Raw genomic sequence first — 27,694 nt, 5'->3', positions numbered from 1 at the left:
GTCTTGGTTCCTAATAATATAATTACTACTTGCTTTCTCCTACAATACATACTAGTATCCAAATAAGGATTCCAGTATTATTAGTAACAATCTAATTACTGAGAACAGGTTAGGATTTCCATTTATCCCGCAAGGGATGTAGAGTTAAATTACCATGTCTTAAAGTCATTTGGAAAAGATTTCATTAAGTTGATAGTGAGCTTTCTTTGTTTTATTTTTCTTTTGATTTTTAGAGTTAAGAATCCTTTGGGCTAAATACATAAAGGGGGAGGGGGCTGACAAACAGAAGTGCTCCTGGGTTTCCAGCAGAATGAAATGAAAATGTTGCATAGAAAGCACACTATAAACCACGAGATCTATGGGAATGTAAAGCTCTGCCTACTGTGATTATTGCCCTGTGGCAAAGGCCATCTTCACTCCCAGTTAGAGGATGCTATTGTCCAAGTTGTTCAGAGCTCCCCTGGCCCCTGACTTAGGGTTGATTACTAGCCACTGGGGCCCAATAGTCTCCTTTGGCCATTTGACCTCTCCATGTCTCAGGCTTCTCATTTGGGGAGAAGTTAGAATACATACCTCATAGATTTTCTGTGTGATTAAAGGCAAATGTGTACTCTATTACATATTTTTCTTCTTCCCTCTCCTGCTTCCATCAGGGAAGCTGTGTGGGAAATTTAGACCATTTAGAACATGGCAACCAAGCAGACAGAGCCGGTCACCGTCATTAGCCTCCAGAAGCTGAGCCTGGAGACTCCAGAGCCACAGCCAAAAGGTAAGAGGATCACAGAAGTCTCATATCCTGAAGCTGCTGCTTAATCCCCCCCAACCCCCCGTATTTACTAATTTTTATAAAAACAGACTGGTTTCTCAATATCTTCCTCCTCATTATTAGTGGCAATCCTCCACATACATTCTCTTTTCACAGAGGCTATTTCTCTCACTCTGCCCTTCCTTGTTAGAGTCAAAGACATTCACCGTGGAAGACGCCGTGGAGACCATTGGATTTGGACGATTCCACATTGCTTTGTTTCTGATCATGGGCAGCACTGGGGTAAGTGATCCTTGGAGATCATTTGAGTCTCCAAAGCTAATACATTATTGGACACATAGAATCTTCACTGACCTCCAGGTCTGGAGTGTCCATTCAGGGAAGGGAGTGACGGGGAACAGGAATCCTGGGAGGTGGTTAATTCAAAAATAATTTTCATTATTTTGGTTTGGTCATGAGCAAATAAATTTCTGTGTCTTTATGTTCTGGGAATTCAATATTCATTTTTTTTTTAATGTTTATTTTTGAGAGAGAGAGGGAGAGAGAGAGAGCGTGAGCAGTGGAGAGGCAGAGAGAGAGAGAGGGAGACACGGGACAGAAGCAGGCTCCAGGCTCTGAGCTGTCTGCACAGAGCCTGATGCAGAGCCCGAACCCACAAACTGTGAGATCATGACCTGAGCCGAAGTCAGACGCTCAACCTACTGAGCCACTCAGGCGCCCCTTTTCAGTATTCACTTTTATTTATTTATTTTAAATGTTTATTTATTTTGAGAGAGAGCGGGTGTGTTTGTACTTGTGCGTGCGTGCGTGCGTGTAAGCGCCAGCTGGGGAGGAACAGAGAGAGAGGGAGAGAGAGAGAGAGAATCCCAAGTAGGCTCTGTGCTGTCAGCCCAGAGCTGGGCTCAAACTCACAAATTGTGAGATCATGACCCGAGCCGAAACCAACAGTGGGATGCTTAACTGACTGAGCCACCCAGGTGCCCCTCAATATTCATTTTTTAAAAATGCTTTAAATCGCTTCCTTCTCTGTGAAGAGAGGAGAAAACTAATATCGTTCTAAGGAAAATTAGACACATGGTCCTCACATATTTTGTGCATAAGAATCCCATGGGACACCTGTTGTAATTACAGATTTCCAGAACCTTTAAGCGGCACTAATGCAGGTTTGCCATTTACCGTCAGCTATTATGAGGAAAGAAGAGAGACGTCTCAGCCCCAGGGCTTTTGCTGACAGTGAAACCACTACAGACAAAGATACTACTCCTTCTTTTTTTGTAGGTGCAGTGAGAATATGTGAGGAATATGATAATGACACTGAGACAGAATGGAAAATCTGAGGGAGGTGGTCCACATGACAGTGGCTTAAGGTGGGAGATAAAGATAGCCAAGAGACCAGTGAATAAATAATAGCCCTGACCCTCACTCTCTGCTAAGTGGTTTGAGAAAAACGTGGCACTTGACACGTTCTGAGGCATCACTCTAAAGCCCCACACTCCCAGGAGGCAGCTAGGTAAGGAAGGAGAGAAAGGCAAGACACGCCCTGGCCCTACTTTTATGATAACCAACAATACAATTTAGAGCATGTCTTCATCTATAAAGTAATATCTCACCTAGGCTCCAGAATGTTAAGATTCCATATTTCAAGGCATAAATGGGTATGAATGGCCGGGGTTTTATCCTAACTCTCCTCTACTTTCAACCAGAATATTTCTACTTCTGTTTTTCATATTTGGTTTCCAGTATGGTTTCACTACACGGTCCTCTTGGCTTAAACGCTGCTAAACTCTCTGCATCTTTTACCTTCAAATATGGCAAGAACCCTGTCTTTTCTTCCATAGCAGCAAGTGAAAAGGATCTGCAGAATGTTTTTACCTTCCCAAATCAAACCATGTGTACAAAGAGACTGCATTTTTAGTGGTTATTATTTGCATTGGAAGGATGGTACTTGGGGGGATGGTGCCTGGGTGGCTTAGTTAGTTAAGCATCTGACCCTTGATTTTGGCTTCGGTCATGATCTCATGGATTGTGAGTTCGAGCCCTGTGTCAGGCTTTGGGCTGACAGTGCAGAGCCTGCTTGGGATTCTCTCTCTCCCTCTCTCTCTGCCCTCCTCTGCTCATTCTTTCTCTCAAAGTAAAAATAAACTTAAAAAAAAAAGAAAGATGGGGGCACCTGGGTGGCTCAGTTGGTTGAGCATCCATCTTCGGCTCGGGTCTCATCTCACGGTTTGTGAGTTCTAGCCCCACGTGGGGCTCTTTGCTGACAACTCAGAGCCTAGAGCCCACTTCGGATTCTGTATCTCCCTCTCTCTCTGCCCCTCCCCCACTCACACTCTGTGTGTGTGTCTCTCTCTCCCTCAGAAAATAAATAAACATTTAAAACACGAAAGATATTTGCTATTGTACTCCCTTCCTGAAGGATAGTTACCACCTCTATATAACTAATCCCTGATGTCCAGATCCAGATCCACATCTGTGGAGATTGTATGTCTATTGCCTATTTATACTTGATGTTGTTGTGAAATAGCTTCTGGTTTTCTTTAAGTGTTTTGTAAGTTGCTTCAGTTCTTCCCAACGCATCAAGATAGGAAGAGCTGTTTACCAGGTCTTTTCCTCCCTCCTTCCCCCCTCCCCCCCCCTCTCTCACACACACACACACACACACACACACACACAGAACTGTTTAATTGGGTGTTGTAACCAAATCCCTCCCCTGTTTTTAGGATGAGGCTGCTTTGGATGGATCTTCTCATCAGAATAGTTGTGCTGACAACGACGGGCATGGCTCCTCCGGGCCATGGTCTGTTAAAGTTCTTGGTCAGAGGCAGTGGGAGCAATAGTTGGGTTTCAGGGCCTCACATGACCAGGGTATATGTAATAGCATCACAGCAGCAGCACAGCCTCAGTCTGTGACCAGGCTTCCTGCATCCCAGTGTCCTCTGAGGTCTTCTAAGATCTTCTTTTTCTTTTCTTTTTTTTAAGGTTTATTTATTTTTGAGAGAGAGACAGAGCACAAGTGGGAAGGGGCAGAGAGAGAGGGAGACACAGAATCGGAAGCAGGCTCTAGATTCTGAGCTATCAGCACAGTTCCAGACATGGGACTTGAACCCATGGACTGTGATATCATGACCTGAGCCGAAGTCGGATGCACTACTGACGGGGACACCCAGGAGCCTTTAGATCTTCTTATGCAGTGCTGCTCCTTCATGCCCCCTTCCCTAGGTTCTTGCTGGTCCCTCTCCCTTAAGCCTCCTGTATCAGAATGATGCAGAGCTTTATCCCTTATTGACTTACTTTCTCCTAAGACCATTTAGAAGGGTAGAGTCCTGATTAATATTGACCCAACTGCTCTATATTACTGAGAGATGTATAATAAATCAAACATCCGTCAGAGGTTGCCATGCCATCTCTTATTTATTATACTTTTTGGGCTAAGACATACCCACTATCTGAACTCTAAGCATGACTGTAATACTCTCCAAGAAGAGACAAGCCTTAACAATACCTTTCCAATTCCCATGTAATAGCTAACACCGTTATACTTCGTTCATCCCAGACCTTCACGTTATAAATATGCAAATAGATCATAATACATAATCCACATTACTATCAACTCTTCCCTAGCATCTGCTTCTTCCTTTCCCTGGGAGATAAACTCACTCCATAACAGATTGCAAGAAATGAACAAAGGATGATACCCAAACTTCCCTTTGAAAGAAATATTTAGTAGCACAGCGTACCCTAAGTCTGCTGAATAGACACTCTTTCCTGATGATGAGCTCATTGTTCTGTATGTGCTGCTTTACTCTCTTCTAGTTTTCATGAAGCCTGCCGTCTAAGCTTCTTGAGTTCAGAGACTAGTTCACAAATCCATCTGCAAAGGCTATGCCCTGAGACTTTCACAGTCATGAGTGTGAAGCAGCAAAGCTAGGTTGATGTAGATGCTGGTGATTAGCTAGATTCTCCCACTAGCTAAGTGGTTGCCCCCTCCCCACCCCAACACCCTCATAGTGCTGCCATGCAAATGCATAGATCAGCAACATCACAAAGAGATACGTGTCATAAATCTGTGGGAACCCTCTCAAATTGTTCAAATCATAGCTATTACATCCATGGAAGCCAGAGTTCTACTATACTTCTTTATCCAACTAGAAGGGCCGAGTGGGTTCACAATAGATGCTCCCTAAATGGGGGAAGGGGAAGGAGGAGGTTAGGATTAGAAGGATGGATGGATAGGCACACATGGGCAGAACTGATGAGAAACCAGACAGAATACTAAGAATGTAAGAATACTAAGACATGGAATTCTCTCTCCTTCTTTAAGGTTGCCGAGGCCATGGAGATCATGTTAATAGCGGTCGTGTCTCCTGTCATCCGCTGTGAATGGCAGCTGGAGAATTGGCAGGTGGCATTAGTGACCACGGTGAGTGCCTGCTTTGAATGAACCAACTGAGAACCTAGGACTTCTCTTCCCCTTCCCCCATCCTACAGGGCTGAGAACCAGAGGCTCCCTCCCTGCTTGGTGTGTTGGCTTCCAAAGCTCATGGGTTGTCAGGGTCAAACTACCATTTTAGGTCTTTCTCTGTTTTTTTTTTTCTCTCTTTTCCTGTAGGGAGCACAACCTTGAACTGCTTATTTTCTAGCCTCTAGCAAGAGGTTAGACAAGACAAATGCAAATCAGAGAGAGTAGCCCTTAAGTCATGGATTAGTTATGGTTTGAGTCAGACTACAAATTAGTTGAACTGTAGTCACTTAGGCAATCATCAGATCACCCTCACTGCAGTGAACTGTATTATGCATTCAACTTTCCTCAAAGATGATTATGAATAGCCTTATGAATTGCACCCCAAGGTTTGCTACAGAGGGAATTAAGGATATTATATATCATTCTTTCAAAAGGTATTTATTAAGTGCCAATTGATTGCCAGCAGGCTGTGTGCAGGCATGAGTGTTGGAGGGAGTGCAGGCAGTTCCGTGTTGCTTGAATAGAAAGTCAGGAAGAGAGCACAGTATGAGACAAGGCTGCAGAGACAGGTGGGGACCAGAAGCATCTTGGAGTCTGTGCATGGACTCCATTCTGGAGACTACTGTAGGCTCCTGTGCCCCAACTTGCATCAGCATGTACAAATTCTCCAAGCAAAAAATAGTTGGCCTATATGATAGTTTTTCAAATTACTGTTTTATGTAACAGGAATCAATTTCACCCAAACACATCATTGACTTCATAGTTGTCATGTGTTTCTCATTAAATGGATATTAAAGTATACTTCCCATCATGCACAGCTCTGGTAAATGTATTTCCTTTTTTTAATCTTGAAAGAGGTTCTTCATGCTTAAAAATGTTGGAGGCCACACTGTGGATGACAGGGAGCCATTCAGGGGCTTTAAGGAGGGACACACAGGGTCAGCTTTCCAAAAGCTCTGAGGAGATAAGGTTGGACGGTAGATAAGTTAGTGGTGGTAAAGCAGCAGAGTGAGTGGAGGTGAGGAAGCGTGTTCTGGAAGCATTTGAGAGGTCACATCAGCCAAGGAGGCAAAAGAAACAGAAGGTGAGAAGTGGAGAATTGACTTGCTTGGGTATTGAAGCTGGTTTTCATGAAGGCAGGACTTAAGAGAGAACTCTGATGAGCCAGGTGCTGAGATTCTCACTGAAATGGGTGTGTCAAGGGCAGGTGGCGGGTGATGGGTACGAGATACAGAGTCACATGGCAGAGTTCTTGAAAGAGGGTGAGGCTCTGTAAGAGGGTAAGAGTTACGGCCTGAAATTGGCCATGGAGAATGCTGGAAGTTATCCCCATCCCCCTCGCCTTCTGTGGGTTATGGGCAGAGAGCAGCCTTCGCTGCAGAAGACTTCTGGGGAAGGGCTGTCTCCTCCTCACACTTGGGAATTCTTGACCTGGGAATTCTCGTCTGTGTTGGGAACAAGGAACCTCCTTCCCACCTCAGGGACTGATCTGAGTTCTCTCAGATGACATATAATGTCCACCCAGTTGTATTTCTCTCTTTGTCATGGAGGCCTCAGTCCTAGCAGCACATGTACAGATGTGCTTATTTTCTTACATCCATTTCCCTCTTTAAAGTTCCTTTTTAAATTTTGTTGCACTTGTTCCTTTTTTTTTTTTTTAAGTTCTAGTACTTTGGTGGCATGTGGGTGGCTCAGTTGGTTGAACATCTGGCTCTTGGTTTCAGCTCAGTTCTGATCTCAGGATTTGGGTGATCAAGCCCTGCGTCAGGCTCTGTGCTGCCATTGAGGAGCTTGCTTGGAATTCTCTCTCTCCCTCTCTCTCTCTCTGTGCCCCCCCCCCAATTACATGCTCTGTCTCTCTCAAAATAAATAAACTTAAAAATTTTTCTAGTACTTTTTTAGTCTGGAAAACCTCCAAAAGCATGGAGGTTAAAGAATACCCTACTAAAGAATGAATGGGTCAACCAGGCAATTAGGGAAGAAATTAAAAAATATATGGAAACAAATGAAAATGAAAATACAACAATCCAAATGCTTTGGGATGCAGTGAAGGCAGTTCTGAGAGGAAACTACATTGCAATCCAGGCCTATCTCAAGAAACAGGAAAAATCCCAAATACAAAATCTAACAGCACACCTACAGAAACTAGAAGCAGAACAGCAAAGACATCCCAAATCCAGAATGAGAGAAATAATAAAGATCAGAGCAGAAATAAACAATCTAGGATCTAAAAAAACAAACAAACAAAAAAAACAGTAGAGCAGATCAATGAAACCATGACTTGGTTTTTTGAAAAAATAAATAAAATTGATAAACCTCTAGCTAGTCTTCTCAAAAAGAAAAGGGACATGACCCAAATAGGTCAAATCATGAATGAAAATGGAATTATTATAACCAATACCACAGAAATACAAGCAGTTATCAGGGAATATGATGGAAAATTATATGCCAACAAACTGGAAAACCTGGAAGAAATGGACAAATTCCTAAGCACCCACACACTTCCAAAACTCAAACAGGAAGAAATAGAAAATTTGAACAGACCCATACGTAGTGAAGAAATTGAATCAGTTATCAAAAATCCCCCAACAAGTAAGAGTCCAGGACCAGATGGCTTCCCTGGAGAATTCTACCAGACATTTAAAGCAGAGATAATACCTATCCTTCTCAAGCTGTTCCAAAAAATAGAAAGGGAAGGAAAACTTCCAGGCTCATTCTATGAAGCCAGCATTACTTTGATTCCCAAACCAGACAGAGACTCAGCAAAAAAAGAGAACAACAGGCCAATATCCATGATGAATATGGATGCAAAACTTCTCAACAAGATACAAGCAAACCAAATTCAACAGCATATAAAAAGAATTATTCATCATGATCAAGTGGGATTCATTCCTGGGCTGCAGGGCTAGTTCAACATTCACAAATCAATCAGTGTGATACATCACATTAATAAAAGAAAAGAAAAGAACCATATGATCCTGTCAATCAATGCAGAAAAATCATTTGACAAAATTCAGCATTCTTTCCTAATAAAAACCCTCGAGAAAGTTGGGATAGAAGGAACATACTTAAACATCGTAAAAACCATTTATGAAAAGCCCACAGCTAATATCATCCTCAATGGGGAAAAACTGAGAGCTTTTTCCCTAAGATCAGGAACACGACAGGGATGTCCACTCTCACCGCTGTTGTTTAACATAGTGTTGGAAGTTCTAGCATCAGCAATCAGACAACAAAAGGAAATCAAAGGCATCAAAAGTGGCAAAGATGAAGTCAAGCTTTCACTTTTTGCAGATGACATGATATTATACATGGAAAACCTGATAGACTCCACCAAATGTCTGCTAGAACTGATACATGAATTCAGCAAAGTCGCAGGATACAAAATCAATGTACAGAAATCAGTTGCATTCTATACACTAGTAATGAAGCAACAGAAAAACAAATAAAGAAACTGATCCCATTCTCAATTGCACCAAGAATCATAAACTACCTAGGAATAAACCTAGCCAAAGATGTAAAAGATCTGTATGCTGAAAACTATAGAAAGCTTATGAAGGAAATTGAAGAAGATACAAAGAAATGGAAAAACATTCCGTGTTCATGGATTGGAAGAATAAATATTGTTAAAATGTCAATACCACCCAAAGCAATCTACACATTCAGTGACATCCCAGTCAAAATTGCACCAGCATTCTTCTCGAAGCTCAAAGAAGCAATCCTAAAATTTGTATGGAACCACAAAAGACTCCGAATAGCCAAAGTAATATTGGAGAAGAAAACTGAAGCAGGAGGCATCACAATCCCAGACTTTAGCCTCCAGTACAAAGCTGTAATCACCAAGACAGCATGGTATTGGCACAAAAACAGACACATAGATCAATGGAATAGCATAGAGACTCCAGAATTGGACCCACAAAAGTATGGCCAACTAATCTTTGACAAAGCAGGAAAGAATATCCAATGGAAAAAAGACAGTCTCTTTAACAAATGGTGCTGGGAGAACTGGACAGCAACATGAAGAAGGTTGAAACTAGACCACTTCTCACACCATTCACAAAAATAAGCTCAAAATGGATGTAGGACCTGAATGTGAGACAGGAAACCATCAAGAGTCTAGAGGAGAAAGCAGGAAAAAACCTCTCTGACCTCAGCCGTAGCAATTTCTTGCTTGACACAACCCCAAAGGCAAGGTTATTAAAAGCAATTTCTTACTTGGCACATCCCCAATAGTTCATTGGGACCTCATGAACATAAAAATTTTCTGCACTGCAAAGGAAACAATCAGCAAAACTAAAAGGCAACCGAAGGAATGGGAAAAGATATTTGCAAATGACATATCGGACAAAGGGCTAGTATCTAAAATCTGTAAAGAACTCACCAAACTCCACACCCAAAAAACAAATAATCCATGAATAAATGTGCAGAAGACATGAATAGACACTTCTCTAAAGAAGACATCCAGAGGGCCAACAGGCACATGAAAAGATGCTCAACGTCACTCCTCATCAGGGCAATACAAATCAAAAACACACTGAGATACCACCTCACGCCAGTCAGAGTGGCTAAAATGAACAAATCAGGAGACTATAGATGCTGGCGAGGATGTGGAGAAAGGGGAAACTTCTTGCACTGCTGGTGGGAATGCAAACTGGTGCAGTCGCTCTGGAAAACAGTGTGGAGGTTCCTCAAAAAATTAAAAATAGATCTACCCTATGACCCAGCAGTAGCACTGCTAGGAATTTCCCCAAGGGATACAGGAGTACTGATGCATAGGGGCACTTGTACCCCAATGTTTATAGCAGCACTTTCAACAATAGCCAAATTATGGAAAGAGCCTAAATGTCCATCAACTGATGAATGCATAAAGAAACTGTGGTTTATATACACAATGGAATACTAGTTGGCAATGAGAAAGAATGAAATATGGCCTTTTGTAGCAACGTGGATGGAACTGGTGACTATTATGCTAAGTGAAATAAGTCAGGCAGAGAACGACAGATACCATATGTTTTCACTCTTATGTGGATCCTGAGAAACTTAACAGAAGACCATGAGGAAGGGGAAGGGGGGAAAAAGTTATAGAGAGGGAAGAAGGCAAACCATAAGAGACTCTTAAATACTGAGAATAAACTGAGGGCTGATGGGGAGTGGGAGAGAGGGGAAGGTGGGTGATGGGCTTTGAAGAGGGCCCCTGCTGGGAGGAGCACTGGGTGTTATATGGAAACCAATTTGACAAATTGTGTGTGTGTATATATATATATATATATATATATATATATATAATTTTCTATTACATTGTTTTAAGTTTATTTATTTATTTTGAGAGAGAGAGAGAGCGAGCGAGAGAGTACCAGCAGGGAAGGGCCAGAGAGAGAGGGAGAGAGACAGAATCCCAAGCAGTTTCCACCAACCGTGAGATCATGACCTGAGCTGAAGTCAAGAGTCAACCGCTTAACTGACTGAGCCACCCAGGCACCCCTGAAGTTCTACTACTTTTAGAAAAGGGAAGGGGTATAAATAAAAATAGCTGAAGACCTTACCTGGGCTTGTAATTAAGCGACTCAGCCATTTTTCATTTTCTTCTATGTACAAAAGTTAGTTGCAATTTTGAGAGCATTGCTTGTCGATCCTGGACCCGTAGAGTGACTGTTGTAAGGTTTCGTGTAATGATAGCTGCACCACGCCCCGGCTGGTTTTGTGGCCACACACGTCTTGATTCCCGAGGATGCTGGGAGATCCAGCTGCGGTGTTTGCGTCTGTCACCTCACGAAACTATATTACATGGTTCGCTTTTGACACTTACAACTGACATTTTACCGGTTGGGTTTATGTTCCCGGTGGCATCTAAGGAGGCTCCCTAACATCAGCTGTAACACGACTTCCTTGTTAGGTGGGTCCCCTCTCCAAGAACTGTCCTCTAGGGAATTCAAGTCCCCCCTGATGAGACCATTTCTTGCTCAGAGTTCCTGGCCAACTACCTTTCTTTAGTGTCTGTCATCCTGGCTGTGAGTCCCGTCCACCGTGGGCAACTGTGCTCTGGGCTCACTGACCACAGCCTTGCTTACAAGGAGGGGCCCAGACTGATTCAGCCAAGTGGCCACATGTTCACCATCTCCCAGACTTCCCTTTCCCCAACCCCAACACCACCTTCTGGTCAGCCTGGCCCGAGAAGTTAATTGTAAAACCTTGAGGAAGGTGGATGAATTACGGTTCCTCGTGTTTTGTGACTGAAGAAACAAAACTTCATGGGGTGTGTGAAACAGAAATAGAAGAGTCTTTTCTATGCTAGAAATAAGGGCCTGCAGAAAAGGCAGACCCCTTGGAAGAGAGGGGGGAGAGGCAGGGAGAAAGAGAGTTTTGTGTCTTCAAGCCTCTGTGTGCTTTTCCAACAGGATCAGCGTTCACAAGCTTTGGGGTTCACACAGGCTTTGAGTCAAGGTTTGTGCTCCAGATATGCTTAAAAATAAACAACTCAGCCTTAGGAAAGTCATTTCTTTACCCTGAATGGAAAGAAAACAGGAAAGAAAAAAAAAGACAACTGCCACTGATGGGAGAGAACAGAGGAAACTTTAAATTTAATCTTATTTGACTCTTTCCTTCACCTTTATTAGTTAATTAAATTTAATCTGGTTGTAACTTAGATGCAACATAACACCTCAATGAACAAAAATGTTTTAAATCCAAAGAGCCACTTTCCTCTCTGCCCTGGGTGGTTTGTGTATGACTTCCTTTTATTCAAGTGTGGTCAAGTCTTCTTCCTTCTTGGAGGGAGTTTGATAACTCCATGATAGAAACTGCTTAATTTCAGGGATACCCAAATTTTGAGATTCGCCAACTGATATGATTTTTTTTTGTACTTTTCATACCCAGCACAGAGCCCAATGCAGGACTTGAACTCAGGATCTGAGATCAGGACCTGAGCTGAGATCAAGAGTTGATGCTTAACTGACTAAGCCACAAGGCACCCCACTGACATGATTTTTTTCTTAAGTTTGCAAAAAATTAATTTTTTTTTTTTATTTTTGAGAGAGAGTGGGGAGGCAGAGAGAGGGAGGGAGAGGATCCCAAATAGGCTCCACACTGTCAGCACGGAGCCTGATGTGGGACTTGAACTCATGAACTATGAGATCATGACCTGAGCTGAAATCAAGAGTCAGATACTTAACCAACTGAGCCACCCATGTGCCCCTGATATAATTATTTTTTAACTGGTATAATTTTTTTTGTAACCGAGTGGCTGACATAGGGTTGACATTAATACACACACACACGTATACACACACACACATATTTGATAATTGATAATTAAGGTCATTAGACAATGAGAAAGAGGTAAAAAATCTTGCTATCAGCTATCATCTTTCAAAAAAAAAGTGCACATTGGGGCGCCTGGGTGGCTCAGTTGGTTGAGTGTCCTACTTCAGCTCAGGTCATGATCTCACAGTCCATGATTTCAAACCCCGTGTCAGGCTCTGTGCTGACTGCTCAGAGCCTGGAGCCTGTTTCAGATTCTGTGTCTCCTCCTCTCTCTGCCCCTCCCATGCTCATGCTCTATCTCTCTCTGTCTCTCAATAATAAATAAATGTTAAGAAAAAAAATTTTAAAAGAAAAAGTGCACATTAATACCAACAATCAGAAAGAAAATATTCCAGAATAAAAAGTCTTGGCATTTAGAAAGCACTGACTTCTTCCTTCCCCCCCCCCCCCCACCCCCGCTTCTATCCTGGAAAGTACAGTGCACAGAGGAAAAACATGGCTTTGTGTTCAAGAATAGATATGGGTTGTTGTTTTCTTTTTTAATATAGTTCCCAGTGGAAGAAATGTGTTTGAGTCTTCCTTAAGATGAGTAGGGAAGGGAGAAAGAAAGAAAGCAAAGCAGGCAGAGAGAAACAGCTCTCTTATTGAAAAAGTCTTAGAAATGCAAGCTAACACCTTTCCTTTGATTACCCTAGAGGCAATCAGTCCGAGATCTTACTAGGAAGGAAAGCTAGTGAAGCCTGGAACTGCTTGAAAGAAGAAAAATAAGTAGCCTAAAGGCACAGACATCAGATCACAGCTCAGGCTGAGTTAAAATGCTGGTAATCATATCTAGCTTCTTGAATTTTATCAGTGTAGGACAAGCCATTGTGAGAGCAAGTGAGGAAAAGAAATAGATTTGTATTAGTTTTGAAGAGTGTTTCTAAATGATTCTTTTGGTGTTTGTTTAAAGTTTCTGTTTACCTGTGAGAACACAAAGGAAAATTGCTTCTAGAAGTCTCAACAACTTACGTGTGGAATAAGGCAGGTCATGAATGACTGGAGTTTGTTTTTTTAATTCTTAAAATGGAAATTCACAATGATACATCTGAGTAGAATGAGGCCAGTGCCATCATCTTGGATCAGAGGGGAAGCAGTGACCTGTTCCTTCGACTCCTGTTTCCACCTGGAGGCAGTGTCTCCAGGTGTGGGGTGAGCCAAGGGGAGACGTCAGCCTCAGGAGCCCTGAACATGTTAACCAGAGACAGGAAAGTTTTGTGAACACACATTCTTCACTTTCCTTCACCTTCACACGTGTCCAGTCAACTTTTCGTTAAAATGGAGGAATGGGAAACGGAGTAAGCAGCATATTAGCCTGCCCACAGGATAATTTTTTCTCACTCCACCTCCAGATGGTGTTTTTTGGCTACATGGTATTCAGCATCCTCTTTGGCCTTCTGGCTGACAGATATGGCCGCTGGAAGGTAGGTTGGCCTTGAAGAAGGATTTGTAATTCTCTTTTATGTTTTCCTTTGTGATGATGTCACCACTGCGTCTCTCTCTCTTTTTTAAAAAAAATATTTATTGGGGCGCCTGGGTGGCGCAGTCGGTTAAGCGTCCGACTTCAGCCAGGTCACGATCTCGCGGTCCGTGAGTTCGAGCCCCGTGTCGGGCTCTGGGCTGATGGCTCAGAGCCTGGAGCCTGTTTCCGATTCTGTGTCTCCCTCTCTCTCTGCCCCTCGCCCGTTCATGCTCTGTCTCTCTCTCTGTCCCAAAAATAAATAAAAAACGTTGAAAAAAAAATTTAAAAAAATATTTATTTTGGGAAAGAGAGAGAGAGTGTGTGTGGGGGGGGGGGGGACAGAGAAAGAGGGAGAGAGAATCCCAAGCTCAAACTCAGAAACTATGAAATCATGATCTGAGTTGAAACCAAGAGTTGGATGCTTTCCTGACTGAACCACCCAGGCGCCCCTGATCATTTTCATTCCAGAAATCTAGCCTGTTTGGATCACCAGAGAACCACAGAGATTTATGCACAGACATTGTCACGGCCAATTGTAATAGTGAGAAAAACCTCAGCATTAAACTATAGGGGACGGGTTTATGCATTGTATTATGTATTCTAGTCCTTTCCATTGGAATATTTTGCAGCCATTAAAAATATTTTTTCCCTTTCAAACAGGGAAAATAGAATAAAAACATGTTGACAGTATTTTCTTTGGGTTGGGGAGTCAAGCAAGTCAAGCAAGATTTAAATATTTTGTTTTTCTCTTTTTCTTCCATATTCTCTACTGTGAATTTGTACTATTCTTAAAGTACGAAGAAAAAGAGAAAAAGCAATTACTTAAAACTTTCTCCTCATGCCCCTTCCAAGACCGTGCTTCACGGTGCTCTAGCAAGGGCAATTTTTTGCACCCTGATTTCCAAGTTTAGGCTCCTGTCACCTGTCAGGGTGGAGGCAGTTGGGCGGTTTTGACACATGGTGTAAATTTGGAACGCCTGGGCTTTCAGGCACTACAGTGGCACTGTTTGTGTCGCTTGAAGATCCGGAGAGATTGGTGATCTGCCTGTGCATTAGCTGCTCAGAGAAGCAAGCGTCCGGATGGAAATTACGAAATCACCTTCGGAAGTTAAATTTTCTCCTGTGCCTTCCTTTGACGCAGGCCCCATTAATAAGTCTCCTTTTGTTGCTTTAGATTTTGCTCATCTCGTTCCTGTGGGGAGCCTACTTCTCCTTGCTGACCTCTTTCTCTCCCTCGTACATCTGGTTTGTCTTCCTACGGACAATGGTGGGCTGTGGTGTGTCTGGCCATGCACAAGGGTAAAGACTTCACCTGGGGATGCTTGAGAAGAGGATGTGTACACCCCCAGATACTTACACACACTCTGTGGTCAATGGGTCAATAGCATCAATAAGTTGCAGATGGATAAGACCCCACTTGGGCTAATTTTTCAGCGAATGACTGGTTGATTGATTGATTGAAGTGATGGCTGCTAAGAGCTATTTGCTCATTAAATGACGTTTGTTTGATGGTGAGGCCAGCAGAGTGCACTAGACTGAACGTGTCTCAACTTTTCCATCCCTAAGGCTGATCTTTATCTCGTTAGACAAAATGGTAGGCAGAAGTGCCATATGAGGTAGGAAACAAACGCAATCTATTCATTTCTTGAGGATTTGTTGCAAGAGTTTAGTTTGATCAGAAGCCCCTTTCACATTTAGGAGTCACTGTGTGTGTGTGTGTGTGTGTGTGTGTGTGTGTGTGTGTTTCAATGTTTATTTATTTTTGAGAGAGAGAGACAGAGTGCAAGTGGGGAGTGCAGAGAGAGAGAGAAAGGGAAACACAGAATCCAAAGCAGGCTCCAGGCTCCAGGCTCCGAGCTGTCAGCACAGAGCCCGATGCGGGGCTCAAACTCACCAACCTTGAGATCATGACTGGAGCCGAAGTTGGACGCTTAACCAACTGAGCCACCCAGGCGCCCCTAGGAGTCACTGTTTTAAAGTGCCCTTGCCCTGTGACGGAAGACTGTGTCTAAGTGCATTTGCAAAGCAGAGGGGGAATTCTGAACCAGATTGTGGCTGCTTGTCCTCATCTGCCCCGGGATAAGTCTTCCGGGCCTGGGTGTGGGAAAGGTGTTCCATTGAATGTTCAGCAACTTGGAGCCTCCCTTAAATTAACAGGGCCCCTCAGGCTACTCTCTCCTGGGTGCCTTGGAGCAAGTTACCCTTAGAATATATTAGGAGATATCAAAGCACCTAATTATTACCTTAATGTGTTGAGGAAAGACTATTCTTCCCTGGGGCATAAATTAAGACCCACTCTGAGCTTTGGAGCCCTACAGGAGCTGGGAGTTTAAAACATCCCTCAGGAAGGAGCAATAAAGCTACCAAGAAAGCCCAAACCCTGGTTAATAACCGCAACAGAGAAGAGCAATTAGAAAACTGATGGAATATGATTCTCTTTATTTGTCTATACCCAAAATTAATATGTACTTTATTAGAAACCAGTGCTTTGACGGTCATCATGTGTTGTGGTAACTATTTACTTCCTTTCAGGTGTATTTTAATTTCCCAAGTGTGTTTTAGAAAAGGGAATCAGGCTTGGCAAAACATTTTGCCAACTTTGCGGCATGGTGGGGGGAGGGGAGTGGCGGTGCAAAAAAAAAATGAGACTTATCTCTCTTAAATGGTAGAAGGCTTAAAATAATTTCGGGAATAAGCATGTCAACAGAGGAGCAGCTGTAAGTTTCTTCTCCTTCTCTTATGTGGATATTGGCCCTGTTAGCAATTATACAGCAAAACATAATTGTTGAGGAGAAACTTCTGTTTTCCTTTACACTCTCACACTCAATACTTCTGACATCTGCACTTCTGACACTAAGTGTGTAGGTTATTTACACACCAACCAGTTTTTCAACACCAGCCGGCTGGTATACAGTTCAATTCAATTCTGACCCTAACTGGATCTGAACCTGACCCTAGAAGTGTAGGGCTCAGTCCCATGAGGCTGTCACCCATCTCAGACACCAATCACAAGTAGTAGGTCCCCAGGTTCTCCACAATTTCTGTCCAACTTGTTACAAATTGGAAGTTGCCACAGATTGTTCCTCGGACGCACTAATTTGGTAGAGAAGCTCGCAGAACCCCGGAAAACAGTTTACTTCCTATTGCAGTTTTATTACAAAGGAGATTTTAGAAGAAACAGATGAACAGCCAGATGAAGAGATGGACAGAGGGCAAGGTCTGGAAGGGTCCTGAGAGCGGAGCTTCTGTCCCTGTGGAGTTTCTCGCACACCCACCCACCCGACCCAGCCCATAGATGTGTTCACCAGCCTGGCAACTCTCTGAACCTTGTGTGTTAGGGATTTTTATGGAGGCTTCATTCGGGAGGCATGACTGATTATCAGCTCATTTTCCACCACCCCCCCTCTCTCCAGAGGATGGGGGACAGGGCTGAAAGACCCAAGGTTCTAATCACGGCTTGGTCTTTTATGACCGGCCACCATTCAGGAGCTCACCAAGAGCCATCTCATTAGAACAAATGATGCTCCTTTGGATCAGGGAATTCCAAGGATTCTCAGTGTTCTGTGTCAGAAACCAGAGTCAAAGACCAAATATTAGCAGGAACTGGGAGCTATATATATGCACACACACACACACACACACACACACACACACATATATGTATATACGTGTATATATATACACACATGTGTATATGTACGTATATATACATACGTATACGTATGTGTATATATATGTATATATATACACATGTATATGTATATATACATATACACACATGTGTGTGTATATATATATGTATGTGTGTGTGTATATATATATATATATATATATATATATATGTGCCATTGCTCTGTGACTGAAGACTAAGTGCATTTGCAAAGCAGAGAGAGACCACTGAAAGAGATTGTTATGTATGTATAACAATATATGGTTACATATTATATATAAAAATATATTTCTTGCCACTTCATAATGGTGAAGTCTACATTTTCACCTCTGTGACAAGAAAAGTTATGATTTTTTTAAAGTTATTTGCTTTGATAAAAACAAAATTATTTTGTTTCACCTCCCTTCCTGTTTAGGCTAATCATAAAGACTGAATTTTTGCCTACAAAATATCGAGGCTATATGCTCCCCTTGTCTCAGGTAAGGTAAAAAAGGAAATCTACTCAGTCTTCGGTCTTCGGATCCTAAAGGATACGATGTACATGGTTTTTCTTCTGGCCGATCGATTGTTGATTATTTGATCAGCACACTGCCGATTTCTTGGTTTGAACTGGTGAGCACTGGGAATGTTTGATGCTGGAGGTCCTAGTCTGAGGTGCTCTGAGCCCTGGCTTCAGGGGAATGAGAGAAGCCCAGGAATGCATCTGGGATGGACTTCCTCTTCCCACTGAGTGGGAGCGGGGGGGCGGTGGGGAGGACACAGCTACCCCTTTTTGGGCATCCCATCTGCTCTCCAGGGTTACTGGTATCTGCCAGGCCATAATTGGCCCCCGCCTGTGGGGACATGCCATAAGTGCCTCGTCCGGCTGGGCCATCTATCCAGGGGAGAAGACTGGGATGCTTCCAAGCCTTCCCCAGGCTCCACTGACCCCTGAGGAGAGGTTTTGCATCCAGAGGCCAAGTCAACGAATCTAGATGCCCTTGGACCATCTCTGATGCTATCACTATCCAGAAGCCCTGACTTTCAGGCAATCCAGGAAAGAGACATCTCGTCTCACTGAAACATATTTGACAATAAAAAAAGCAGTAGGAGAATATTTTAAAATTTATTTTAGGGGCACCCGGGTGGCTCAGTTGGTTAAGTGTCCGACTCTTGATCTCAGCTCAGGTCTTGATCTTAGGGTCATGAGTTCAAACTCCATGTTGGGCACTGTGCTGGGCATGAAGCCTACTTTAAAAAAAAAAAAAAAAAAATAGAGGCGCCTGAATGGCTTAGTGGGTTAAGCATCCAACTTCTGCTCAGGTCATGATGTCACGGCTCATGAGTTCAAGCCCCGTGTCAGGCTCTGTGCTGACAGCTCAGAGCCTGGAGCCTGCTTTGGACTCTGTGCCTCCCTCTCTCTGTGCCCCTCCTCTGCTCGTGCTCTGTCTCTCTCTCTCTCTGTCTCAAAAATAAATAAACATTAATAATAATAATAAATAAAATTTATTTCAAATTTTTCCAACACTAAATTTAGGCAACCAAAAATACAAAAGAACATAACAAACACTGCTGTGCTAACTCTTTACAGCTACCCCTTTTTGGGCATCCCATCTGCTCTCCAGGGTTAGTGGTAGCTGCCAGACTTTCTTCTGATCTTGGTTGAACTGAATGCACACACTTTTGATACTTAGCATTTGGATTTTACACTTAACGTTATTTAATGGGCTAGTCCTGCTCAAGCTTATCTGTGGACATTTTCTCTTTTGCCTGCCATTCATTCATCGGCATGCTTGCTGGTTAGGTCGTCTCCTTGCTCATCTTACTTTCCTGCTCTCCTTAGGTCATCTAATTAATTCCAGTGTTTTTAGCTATCTATATTTGTAAACACCAAAAATCTTTATCTACAACCAAGAGCATGTCCTTGAACTTCAGAAGCAGGTAGCCAACAGACTACTTGACAGTCACTTGACTATCATATAGGCTCCACAAATATAATATGGATAGATTTCACCTCTTCATGTTCCCCTGAAACCTCTTATTTCCATGTTCCCACTGTATCAGGGACGCAAACTCAAGAACCAACCCCGACCCCTCCTGTCCCATCACCCCCCGCCCATTCAATCTGTCACCAAGCCCTGCTGATTCATTCCTTATTGATGGGCCCTCAGTTGCATTGTCCTATCAGCAGACCCTGTCACCTTTACCTCTAATATCTGTGCCGAATCTTCATCTTTTAAATTTTTTGCCATGTTGCTACTAAAATCCTTTACAGTGCCGCATCACCTGTGATCTGGTCCACTGCAACAGCTTATTACCCCTAGTCTTGTTTGTTGCCTCTTCAGAAAGTTCATCCCTCAGCACTCAAGTCACACTCCCGGACATTTCTCTCTCTCTCTCTCTCTTTTTTTTGTTTCATAGTCCTTAGCACTTTCTGAAATACTCTTGTTCATGTTTTATAATAGAAGTCTTTCGTGATAAAATAATCATCCCTTAATTAGTCTCCCCCAAAGGGCCTTTTTTTTTTTATATCATCTTCTCTCCACCTCTGTGAGGTGGAGTTGGGTTGTCATTTAGTCTCTATCTTCCAGCGGGGAGATAATGCTCGGGCTAATACTTGGAATTGTTCTAATTCCCAAACCCATGGAGCCTGGCCATAATTGGCTGCCATGTTATTTGTTGATGTGAAATTATCTTCAAGATACATTTTTCAGTACAAAAAGCAATATTTATACTCTGATGCCATTTGTGAAAAAAGAGAAAAGCAAGATATATCCTTATTAGCTTGTATATGCTTAGAACAACTTTGGAAGGACACACAGGAAATTGGTGATATTGATTCCTTCTGAGAAAAGACTGGACAACAGGGAACTCAGAGAGGAAGAGAATATTTTCAGCATTTTCCTTTGTGCCTTTTGAGTTATGAACCAGTAAATCTATTATTTATTCAACAGGGAAAGCAATATCACTGTCTCAGCTTTTTAAAACTTTGGCGACATTGCTGACCCCCTGTCTAGTGAGCCTTCTATTTATAGACAAGCAAACTGAGCCATGTTGAAGTGAAGCGATGTTCCGAGTTCATCCAGGTCATAGAGGTCGTGCTGGGATTAGAACCTGGGCCTCAGCTCCTCAAAGACCCTTTCCCCCCTCTCCTCCTCTCCCCCTCTCTCCTCTCATACTGAAATGCTTGACAGAGAGGCTCCCGGGAGAGGTGGTGTTGAGCACACTCGATAGGAGGAATTTTAAAGATTTTATTTTCAAGTAATCTCTGCACCCAACGTGGGACTTGAACTTACAACCCTGAGATCAAGAGTCTCATGATTTACTGACTGAACCAACCAGGCACCCTGATGGGAAGACTATTAATCTTCCATTCTCTCCCCAGGTTTTCTTTTCTTTTCTTTTCTTTTCTTTTCTTTTCTTTTCTTTTCTTCTCTTTTCTTCTCTTCTCTTCTCTTCTCTTCTCTTCTTTTCTTTTCTTTTCTTTTCTTTTCTTTTCTTTTCCTTACCCTTATTCATTTTTGAGAGACAGAGAGAAACAAACTGCTAGTTGGGGACGGGCAGAGAGAGAGGGAGACACAGAATCCGAAGCAGGCTCCAGGCTCTGAGCTGTCAGCACAGAGCCCCACGTGGGGCTTGAACTCATGACCCATAAGATCGTGACCTGAACCGAAGTCAGACGCTTCACCGACTGAGCCACTCAGGTGCCCCTTCTCTCCCCAGGTTTTCTGGCTGGCTGGCTCCCTGCTTATCATTGGCCTGGCCTCTGTGGTCATCCCCACCATCGGGTGGCGGTGGCTCATCCGCATCGCCTCTATTCCTGGCATTATCCTCATCTTGGCCTTCAAGGTGAGGACGCTCACAGCCTCCCTCTGGTCCTCCCCTCCAGCTGGGCCAGTGTCCCCACAAGTACCTACCTCATACCTGCGTCTTCCCTTTGCTCAAAACTGTCTCAGTCCACTTCATCCCTCCCCTCCTGTATCCTACCTTATGATTGTTCATTACTGACCGTTTCGTCTGACAACTCCTCCCTATTTGGGCTGACCCCTCTCTAAGCTTTAGAGCAGGTAGTTGGATGCCTTGTACGCATTCTCAGGCCACTGCAGACCAGCTGGTTTGTCCTTCTGCATTCCCACTAATGTGCAGAATCACCATCTTCCTTAGGTTCCGTTGAATTATGTTCGTTGTTCAAAGTCGAGGTTGGCCACTCAGTGGAACTGGGATGTATTTTGTGTGTTTGTCACCTAACACTGTGGAATCAAAGAGTTGCAGATTTCAGAAGGGTGCTCGAAGGGTATTTGTTTCATACCCCCAGCCCAAAGTACATATCCTGTCTCTGCCAGAATACTTGCAGCTTTGCTGGAATACTTCAAGTTTGGGGCATTTTAATTTTTATTTATTTATTTATTTATTTATTTATTTATTTATTTATTTTGAGAGAGAGAGAGAGAGAGAGAGAGAGAGAGAGAACACTAGAAGGGGAGGGGGCAGAGAGAGAGGGAAACACAGAATCTGAGATAGGCTCCAGGCTCTGAGCTGTCAGCGCAGAGCCCGATGCTGGGCTTCAACTCACAAACTGTAAGATCATGACCTGAACTGAAGTGGGACACTTATCACCTGAGCCACCCTGAGAAGTTTTAGACTTTAGACTTTATAGACTCCTTCAGTATGTTCCAACTGCAGTCAGTGCCAGTTCTTAGGAAGTTCTTTGTTCTGTTGAGAGGACCCCTTCCTCCCTTATGAATTTACCTGCGGTCTTAGCACTTCTCTGTGAAAAACCAGAGGAGTGTCGTCTACACGGTATTCTTCCAAATACTTAAGAACTAGCCTAACCAAAGCTTTCCTTCTCTGAATTAAACAGTACCATTACCTTCAACTCTTTCCCATGACACCTGCTCCCAGATCCCTGTCCATTTTTTTTTCTGGATGAGCCAGGTGGTCAGGGTGCTCTCTGCACTGAACTGTGGCTTGATGTCCCCCCAAAGACCTGCAGGTGCCTGGGCCCAAGGGTTTAGTGGGCTTGGTGCTTCCCGTGAGCAGCCCATCTGCCTTGCTTGGTGTAGGCCGACTGTGCAGCTTCTTAGCCAACTGCCTCCCACAGCTGGGTACTGCTGGGCTTAGGATCAACTACAACCCAAGGTCTGTCCTATGTGAGTTGTTTCCAAATCTAGACACCTGAAAACTATAGTTGGACAATTGATACGGTTTTTAAAAATTTTTCTTTAATGTTTATTTACTCTTGAAAGAGATAGAGACAGAGACAGAGCATGAGCAGGGGAGGAGCAGAGAGAGAGGGAGACACAGAATCTGAAGCAGGCTCCATAGATATGAATGTAAAAGCTGGTAGTACCAGTGAGACTCGGTAGGCACCATAACAGCTTTCCTTCTGTGGCTGTGCAGGGGAGAGAGTGGTTTGTTCCAGTGGGGTGGTGCTCTTGAATTTGGCCTTGTGGGATGGAATGGCCTGCATTGGGATCCCCGGACAGTGGGGAAAGGGCATTTTGGCAGGACTGCTGCATCAGCCCAGTCATGAAGGCGTGAAATGCGGGACACGTTTGGGGAAGAGCAGGCAGGCTGGGATGAGGGGTGCTGGGAAGCTGGCTCATGCCTCCACGGAGCCTGGATGGGAGGGAACACAGAAAAGGCCAGGAAAGCAGTCAGAATAATCCTGGTGGGTGATGAGGAGGAGCTGCCCTGCCCACTGGCCCCTGGCCACCAGGTGGGGAGCAGGGTGCTGCTAGGGGAGGTGCTTTTCTCAGGAAGAACCAGCTGGCCTTGACTGGTTGCGAGGCATGAGGGGCAGGAAGTGGCCCAAGGTGATTTTCAAGGTCCCAGCTTCCATAGAGGCCTGTACCGTTTTCTGGGTGTCGTGTTCAAGACATTCAATAATCAGTGGGGTTGAGGGTCTGGCCAGTCAGGAGCAATTCTTCCACCTCATGGGTGCTAGAGGTCCCTGCTGTAGTCATGCTGTGGGGTGTTGCATGTGGGAGGTCGCAGGGCTACTGGGGAGAGGCTGGGGTGACAGAGAAGTGGAGGCCCTGGGGCAGCAGTTATTTCCCAAGCGAATGTAAGAATTTACTTGTGTTAACAAGTAGGTTGAGCTGAATTGCTGCAAATCTGTACTGACCCGCTGTCATCAAGATGGAACTCCAATAAGGAGAAGATGACCTTATTTGTTCCGGAACCACTTGGAATGCACAGGATGCCTGCCTGCTGTTGGTGTGGCTTTGTGCTTGCTAATCTTCCATCTGGAAACTGGGGCGGCATGACGTATGCAGCAGTAATAGCCGAACCCCCGGGGTCCCAGCAGTTGCAACTCTGATGTTCTTTCCTTCTGCGCCCAGTTTATTCCTGAGTCTGCTCGCTTCAATGTCTCCACTGGGAACACTCAGGCTGCCTTGGCCACACTGGAGCACATTGCCAAGATGAACCGCTCCGTCATGCCAGAGGGGAGGCTGGTGGAGCCCATCCTGGTAAGTTCCCAGCCGGGAGGTCTCTTTCCCCCACCAGCCACCTCCTCAGGGAAGGGTGGAGGGGAGGGGACCTTCACTCTGGAGTCCTGCCCTGGAGGGAAGAGAAAAGAGCAGAGTAGACTGGGACTAAATCCAGCTCCACTCAGAGCCCGGTGGCCCTGGAAAGTTCCCTGCCTTCGTTTTCCTCATCAATGAAATGGGAATAGTAACATCTACCTTGTGGAGCTAGTCACATGATTTGGCATCATTGTTTATATCAGTGAGAGATTGTTTTATAATTTCGTTTTCTTGTGCTGGCCTTATAAATGATATAAAATGGTATAAATAGTAAGTGGTCTCAAACTTATAAACCTCATTAAATGATTTGTAGTGCTTTTTAATTTATTTTTTATTTTTTAAAATGTTTATTTATTTTTGATAGAGAAGGAGGAGAGGGGCAGAGAGAGAGAGGGCAGAGAGAATCCCAAGCAGCCTCCACACTGCCAGCACAGAGCTTGACGCGGGGCTTGAACTCATGAACTGTGAGATCGTGACCTGAGCCATTGCCAGGAGTCAGATGCTTAACCAACTGAGCCACCCAGGCACCACTTTTTTAATGATTTTTTATTTTTATTATTTTTTTTAACGTTTATTTATTTTTGAGACAGAGAGAGACAGAGCATGAACGGGGGAGGGTCAGAGAGAGAGGGAGACACAGAATCCGAAACAGGCTCCGGGCTCTGAGCCATCAGCACAGAGCCTGACGCAGGGCCCAAACTCAACAAACTGCGAGATCATGACGTGAGTTGAAGTCGGACGCTTAACTGACTGAGCCACCCAGGCACCCCTAAATGATTTTTTAAAACACAGTTTGGCATTTAGTCTAATGTTTTCAGGACTCTCAAGGTCAATTTGAAATCATTTCTCACACTAGTGCTGACCACCCACCTGTAGGCAGGCCAATCATAAGCTCTGGTAAGTTTGACCAATGGCACCTCCCTTACCTGTCCAGCCAACTTGGAGTGCTTGGTGAAACTTGCCTTGAAAGCAGTTTATGCCTAATATTTTTTTAGAGGTGAGGGGTGGGGGATAATGATGGGGTGTTACGGGGAGTTTTTAAAAGTATGATTCAATTTATGTAAAGGTCACAGTCTACTTTTGTTTAAGACTTTTGGTTGAGTCAATTTTGGTAACATATATATTTTAGAAAATTGTCCAGCTCATCTAAGTTTTCAAATTTATTGATGTAAAATCCCACTGTTCCCAGTGTTCTCTGATGAGTTTCAAAAATCTATGTATGTCCCCTCTTTCATTTTAATGCTGTTTATTTGTGGCTTCTCTCTTTTTTCTTGGTCCTCTTACTAGAGGTTTGTATAGTAACTTCAAAGAACAAGGGTTTTTTGTTTTTGGTGTTGTTGTTATTCTCTTTATTGATTTTTTTGGCGGCCTCATTAATTTCTATTCTTTGTTTTCTTCTTTAGCTTTTTATGTTTTTCTAGCTTCTTGAATTCAGTACTTAGCTCATTTGTTGTCAGTCTTTTTGATTTTTAATGAAGCATTTAGCTACATTTGGCAAGTTTTGTTAGAGAGTAATTTTATTTTTATTTCTATTTTGTAACTGCTATGAACTTCTCTTTAACCAGTGTGTTATCTGTTAACACTCTTTTGTGTTCTTTGTTTCTAATTTAATTGCATTTTGGTCAGAAGATGTTATCAATTGTTTGGAATTTTGGAGACTTTTCTTTTGTTCTCTACATAGTGACTTTTCATTGATGTTCCATGTGTGCCTCAAAAGAGCGTGTGTTCTCATTGTATGTATTTTGTTATACGTTGTTAATTGTGCCATATAAATATCTGACACTTGTGCTAGATTTTGCTTAGCTGAGCTAACAGTTTGCCAATGACATGATGGCTTTGTTCATTTCTCCTTATAAGCCCGACAGTTTACTTCATGTAATTGGAGAATATCTTGGTGCTTCCTAGCATATGATTGACTTAATCTTATGGATAGATTTTATTATAATGTCACTTCTTTATACCACTTTGGGCCTTACATTTTATTTTTGCTCATATTAGTGTATTGAAACTAGCTTAGGTTAGCATTTTTGCTGATGGATCTTTTTTCCAGACTTAATTTTTAACTTTTCTGTGTTACTTTGCTTTAAAATTGTTTCTTCTAATTATATAGCTGATCTTTTTTTTTTTTTTTCACTCAATCTGGTATTCTGTGTCTTTTAGCATTGAATTTGATTCAGTTACATCTATTGTGATTACTCACATATTTGGACTTCTGTCATTTTATTTTATATTTCCTCTTGACCATATATTTCCTTTTCTCCTTTCCTACCTTTTACTAGAGTGATTCAGTTTGATTTTCTCCCCACTGTGCTTCCTTCTACTGGCTTAGAATTTATTCATTCTATTCCTTTTATTATAGAGGTAGCCCTTAAATATTGAAAATGTACTCCCACAATACCTATGTTTTTTAGTATCTTTATTTGCCATCTGAACAATACAAGGACCTTGAAAATATTAATTCTGATCTGCCCCAGTCTCATCTTCCAAATTATTTTTGTCTGATGTTTTGGTTTCCTGTTGTTTATAAGTTTTCCTAAATTAGACATTACTTTCTAAGCAGGTATCTATTTAGGTTTATTAATGTTTTTACTACTCTCTTTTTTAGTGGTTTCACACTTAATTTTTACACCCACATTCTTGTATCCTTCTTCTTCTTATTTGGTTAATTTGGTTTCATACTTAATATTTAAATGTTGGACTATCTGGGTTTAACTGAATATGAGAAACATGGTACAGGTCTAGCTTTGTCATATCCAAATGGCTAACCATTTACACTCATATATTTTTATTGAATAATTCATCCTTTGTATATTTGAATCTATTTTTGAATTCTCTATTGTGTTCTAATGACAGATTTGTAGATTCAAGTATATATGGGGACTTATTATGTAATAAAGAGGGCATTTTATGTTGTTGGGAAGAGGATAGAGATTAATTGTTGGTCCAATGTGATGCTTTTAATAACAGTGTTTTTTTTTGTATTAGTAGGGTAAGTCCCCCTTGTCAAAATTCTTCTTCAGAATTTTCCAAATTATTTTCTGAGTACTATTTTTCTAGAACAGCTTTGAAGTCACTTTATTAAGATCTTCTCCTAATTTCCCTCCAAAATCTAGGAGAGTTTAATTGGGATGGTGTTGGGGCACCTGGGTGGCTCAGTCAGTTAAATGTCTGACTTCAGCTCAGGTCATGATCCCGTGGTTTGTGAGTTCAAGCCCTGTGTCAGACTCTGTGCTGACAGCCCAGAGCCTGGAGCCTGCTTCAGATTCTGTGTCTCTCTCTCTCTCTCTCGTTGCCCCTCCCCTCTTCCCGCTCTGTCCCTGGTTCTCTCAAAAATAAATGGACATTTTTTAAAAGTTTAATTGGGATGGTGTTGAAATTATTAGTTAATACGTAAAGAGAATTGATACCTTTATAGTATTAAAAATTCTTTTGATAAAAGTATATGTTCCCACTATTCGAGTCTTTTTATATTCCTCAGCAACATTAAAAAACAAAAAACAAAACAAAAAAGACTCTTACCAGAAGA

General features: G+C 42.8%; 1 protein-coding gene across 2 annotated transcripts in view; it reads left to right on the top strand.

Moving 5' to 3' along the window:
- Positions 1-687: 687 nt before the first annotated feature.
- Positions 688-27,694, top strand: part of SVOPL (SVOP like) — a 68,554-nt gene continuing 41,547 nt past the window's right edge. For both annotated transcript variants that reach the window (XM_047849484.1, XM_047849483.1), the window contains exons 1-8: positions 688-769; positions 957-1,048; positions 5,088-5,186; positions 13,880-13,951; positions 15,164-15,288; positions 18,075-18,138; positions 21,362-21,487; positions 23,983-24,111. In XM_047849484.1, coding sequence (XP_047705440.1) covers positions 688-769; positions 957-1,048; positions 5,088-5,186; positions 13,880-13,951; positions 15,164-15,288; positions 18,075-18,138; positions 21,362-21,487; positions 23,983-24,111 — 789 coding nt within the window. The remainder of the gene's footprint in view (positions 770-956; positions 1,049-5,087; positions 5,187-13,879; positions 13,952-15,163; positions 15,289-18,074; positions 18,139-21,361; positions 21,488-23,982; positions 24,112-27,694) is intronic.

This window comes from Prionailurus viverrinus, chromosome A2, assembly GCF_022837055.1.
Source record: "Prionailurus viverrinus isolate Anna chromosome A2, UM_Priviv_1.0, whole genome shotgun sequence".
NCBI lineage: Eukaryota > Metazoa > Chordata > Mammalia > Carnivora > Felidae > Prionailurus > Prionailurus viverrinus.
This window is presented reverse-complemented; position numbering and strand designations above follow the sequence as displayed.